Genomic DNA, 5,135 nt, shown 5'->3' on the forward strand with positions numbered 1-5,135 from the left:
ATCGAATACGCAAGTCGATCTCTGAACAATCATGACAAAGGGCACCTTGGATACCGAGGAATTGAAATCGACGGACACGTGCGCCTAGGACAGTCGCAAATTTTGGGTAGGCCATGTGAGCGGCGAGCACTCTCCTAACTCAGCCGTCACGCATTTTACGCCGATTTGTCAGGCACCGTGCTCCAACGCCGCAATGCCGTAGATCACGAGACGCCCCGCATGGTACTTTGCTCCCCGCAAGAGACGCTTGAGTAAACACTAGGAAAGAATCTTCGCACCGATTCCCTGCCATAGTTCCTGGGATGTAAGAAGAGACCCACGAGTAGACACGCGGGTTCGAGCGAGGCGAGAGAGAAGAGCCGGAGGCCAGCCGAACCGGAGGAACGGCACGAGAGACGAGCGAGAGACGCGGCCGAGGAAGGCAGCAACACGCTTCACGCCGACGCTCTGCAGATTATAAACAGTTTTCATTTAAGGAAGAATTCAGCCTTTTTCATTTGCTGTTATGGCGCAGTCGACAGGATCTGCAGATGCGTCTTTCCCGAACAAGTGGACACCATGGAGCCCAGCAGAACGCCATCGGTGAGCTCGGAGTCCACATTCATCTGGTCACCGGTGAAATCAACTGTGCGCGGCGTTCTCGGCGCCCTGAAAAAGCAACAGCTGACTGACGAGCTGAGAATCCGTGAACTTCCGTGCAGCGGCCGCAAGGACGATCTCGTGACCCGTCTCCAAGACAACACTCGCCTCCAGGCCTTGCTGGACACGTCCTCCGACTCAACGACCAGCCAGACAGAAGCTGACGGCGACGACCACAAAAAAGCGGACTCAAAGGCTCCGGCTACGATCGAGAGTCTGCGTGCAGAGGTTGACCAACTGCGACGGCTTCTAACCCAGCAACGCGGGTCACACGCTACGAGTGACACAACGGGGGCTCCGAAGCCAACGCAGGCGCAAGCTGGGGACGAAACGGGCTCCCAGCGTTTCGACGGGATCCAAGCCCCCGCTACGGCACCGAACCAACGGCCGGCAGAATTCAACCGTGGCGCACCTCCGCAGCCCTCGCCGGAGAACACCACCGCCACAGTTCCAGAGGGTACGCCAAGCATGATTGAAATTGTGGCCATGTTCGCACGCGCGCAGCTGCAAATGACGGAAGTGCTGTCGAGAATGTCCGCGCCATCTCCACCCGTGCTGATCCAGTCTACGAACGATACGGCGTCCGCCATCCCCGAGTACGACGGTGGATCCAAACGTGGATCGCGCGGAACGTGGAAATGTCCAAACGTGGATCGCGCCGGTGGAACGCATTGCTGCGCTGGCCCACTGGTCCACCTCACTGACGCTCGCAACGGTGGCAACCCGGCTGCAGGTTGCCGCAAGGGACTGGCACAGTTCTTACGGTATGGCTTGTGAAACGTGGGACCTTTGGAAGGAAGCACTTGCCTCTCGTTTCGACCGGAAGCTCACAATGCAAGAGTTCTTGGACCTGCAAGCTTCACGAAAACTGCGCAATTCGGAGACCCTAGTGGAGTACATGTACTCTAAAAATGCTCTACTCGACAAGTCTCCCTACCCGCTTGCGAATGACGAGAGAATTTCGCTGATACTCAGCGGGATCGAAGACGACACCTGGGCGAAACCTCTCGCTGCACAGCCCTGCACCAGCGTCATTTATTTGATAGACCGCGCAGCGCTGCTCGACACCAGGCGGCGTAAAGCAATAACGACGCAAACAGCGCAGTTCCGACGATCTCAAGCTGGGCAACAAAGCCAACGACACCAAATGATGAGCAGCTACGAGAACAGAGCGGCAGCTGACGACGGACGCCCCGAGCCGAGCGCTCAGTCAATGCCGTGCGAACACCGAGAACCAGTTCGAGCTGCGCGAGCACGAGCCTGCTTTAACTGCGACAATATGGGACATTTGTCGAGGGAGTGCACCAGACCCAAGACGGAGGCCACAATCCACGCGGAACGACGCCGAGAAGCCAGATATGACGCAGGCAACGCCGGCACAACCTGCAGGCAAGCGAACTGCTTCCTGCAATCGACGGGCGGCACCCTACCCATCGTGAAGGGCTTAGTTGGGAGCCGAGCGGTCAGAGTTTGCATAGACAGCGGCTCCAACGTCTCCGTCCTCGGCGAGAGCTTCGTGAGCCCTGAGGTTCATCCCCGACCCTGGACGTTTCCCGAAACGATAGAAGTGCTCGACCGATGCATCAGACCGGCGAGAGTGGCGACTCTGAACGTGGCCATCGGAACATCGACCGTGCGGCTCGAGGAGGTGGTGATCGCGCCCTTGCCCGGCGCCATGGACCTGATTCTTGGTTCGGACTGGCGCCGCGCTGCGAATGTTGACGTCACGTTCCACCCCACTAACGACGTCACCCTCGTCCCCGTTGAGCTATCGGTGAGTGAGCCATCGGGTCACGCACCAGGAGCACACGGTGCGCATCGCGTCGGAGAGACCCTAATAACAGCCTTTAGCAATCGCAGGGTCCTAGACGAGCTACCGGCGAGCAATATCGGCTTCGTACAGCTAAAGAGGAAGGACCCCGGTTCTGACGAAGATTACACCAATCAGATTGAAGAGACCGTATCCAAAATGTCCCGCGACGCAAACGCCGACGAACGAGATGAGCTGCGCTCAATTCTTCATCGTCATCATAAGGCGTTCACCACGAGAAAGGACGCGCTAGGGCTGTGGCTTCACATCGATCTCAGAGACGATATTCCCGTCGCGTCAAGGCCATACAGATCCTGCCCCGCGCACCGCCAGTTTATGAGAGAACAGGTCATTGACTACCTAGCTAAAGGTATCATCCGACCGAGCCAGAGCCAGTACAGCACGCCTACCATTGTAGTGGATGAACCACACCACCCCACCACGCCCAGACGAATGGTACACGACTACAGAAAATTGAACAAGAAAACCATCAATCCGCCTTACCCGATGCCAATCATGGAAGATGTAATTGACATCATGAGAGACGGTTCGACGTAATTCACTGTTTTGGACGTGAAGTCGGCCTTTCTCACGGTGCGAGTGAAACCTGACGACATTCACAAGACCGCGTTCGTAACGCCAGACGGAAAGTACGAATACCTACGAATGGCCTTTGGATTTCCAAAGCTCCGCAGACCATGCAGCAAATAATGCGCAACACGTTTGATGCCTTGAAGGGAACATCCCCTTACATGGACGACGTCGGCCGGGGAGCAGCTACGGTCACTGAAGCGCTGTCATTACTCGACGGTTTGAAGATTGAAATCAGGAAATGTCAGCTTGTCCGATACCGAGTCTCATTTCTGGGCTACGTTATCTCCGCAGACGGTCGAACCTTAAACGAGGCGAGAGTCGCAGCCGTGAACAAGTTTGAGCCTGAGAGAAGCGCCAAGAAGTTGTATTCGTTTCTGCAATTTGCTAGCCATTACCGCAAGTTCATACGAGAGTTTTCGAAACTCACACACCCACTGCGACAACTGGTCTTGAAGGATGTGCCATTCATCTGGACGGGAGCACACCAGGAAATCGTGAACGAGATCACGAGAGCGTTTAACAATCCTCTGCTACTGGCAAACTTCTGTTCAGACTGCCCAACGCAAGTACACGTCGACGCATCACAAACCGGACTCGGAACGATACTGACCCAAACGCAAGAAAGAAGAGAACGGGTCATCGAATACGCGAGTCGATCTCTGAAAAATCATGACAGAGGGCACCTTGGACACCGAGGAATCGACATCGACAGACACGTGCGCCTGAGGACAGTCGCAAATTTTGGGTAGGCCGTGTGAGCGGCGCGCACTCTCGTAACTTAGCCCTCACGCATTTTACGCCGACCTGTCAGGCACCGTGCTCCACCGCCGCAGTCCCGTAGATCACGAGACGCCCCGCATGGTACTTTGCTCCCCGCAAGAGACACTTGAGTGAACACGAGGAAAGAATCTTGGCACCGATTCCCTGCCATAGTTCCTGGGATGTAAGAAGAGACCCACGAGTAGACACGGGGGTTCGAGCGAGGCGAGAGAGAAGAGCCGGAGGCCAGCCGAACCGGAGGGATGGCACGAGAGACGAGCGAGAGACGCGGCCGAGGAAGGCAGCAACACGCTTCACGCCGACGCTCTGCAGATAATAAACAGTTTTCATTTAAGCAAGAGTCCAGCTTTTTCATTTGCTGTCACATGCATGAAGAGGACATTGCGTCCAAAAATTAGGCGCTTCACAGAGGCACTGGAGAAGGAACAGATTATTGACAGTGGGCAAAGACAAGCTTCCCTGCAACTAGACACCCAGCACTGTTGCCATGTAAAAACCTCTGAAACAATCCCTGTCAAAGAGGAAATCATCTTTGTGTATAAACAAAGAGGGCAGACAGACAAGGCCCCTTCAGCAATGCTGTCAGCTTCAAAAGGCCCACTTTGGACATTCTAAATGCTTCCTTCTTACTTTTCTGGGTGCAAGCATTCTACTGTCCAAAAGTCATTGAGAGCACTGTTGGTTTGGTGGCAATACAGTTCAGAAGCGATTACAACAAACCTCCGTTCCTAGTTGGTCTGGAGGCTCACGGCGCTCATGAAGCGACACCACGACGCAAGCAAGGTGACATGATGTCTCCAAGCCCTTGTTCGTTTATCACACTGTTCTGTTAGTAACAACCAAGAGACCTGAAACCAATTAGCTCAAGTTCGGCACTAGTGTGGTTACTGTGGAGGATCCATAATGAAAAGCACAAAAACAGAAAACTCAAGGGAAAGGATAAAGCATCATTTAACACTTAGCATTGGTGCAGCCCACCGCTTTTATTTTGTCTGGTCGTGCTACATTTTTTTTACTATATATAGGCATGAACTTCTCCTGTGCACAGCTTACTGCAGAGAGCATAGGTGATGTTCCCAATCAGTGTCCGATTTATATATACACTATATGCTGGTGCAAAGAGGCTCGAAACACAGCAATGGAAGCTTCTAGTACAAAAGGTGCCTGGAAGAAAACAAATAAGCTGTGTTGCAACCGTCTTGGCAACATCTTGTCCCCTCACTAAAAATTGTGCTTACATATGAACTTCAGCCCGCCAGTTTAAAGTACCAGTGCACTTATGAACAATGAATCAATTCTCAAAGAGCATGTG

General features: G+C 53.9%; 1 protein-coding gene across 1 annotated transcript; it reads left to right on the plus strand.

Annotated features, from left to right (window-relative positions):
- The first annotated feature begins 1,918 nt into the window (after positions 1-1,918).
- On the plus strand, positions 1,919-3,007 carry LOC126518683 (uncharacterized). Its single transcript, XM_050168449.1, has one exon. The coding sequence runs from the start codon at positions 1,919-1,921 to the stop codon at positions 3,005-3,007; it is 1,089 nt and encodes a 362-aa protein (XP_050024406.1).
- The last annotated feature ends 2,128 nt before the right edge of the window (positions 3,008-5,135 follow it).

Source organism: Dermacentor andersoni, chromosome 1 (assembly GCF_023375885.2).
Source record: "Dermacentor andersoni chromosome 1, qqDerAnde1_hic_scaffold, whole genome shotgun sequence".
Lineage (NCBI taxonomy): Eukaryota > Metazoa > Arthropoda > Arachnida > Ixodida > Ixodidae > Dermacentor > Dermacentor andersoni.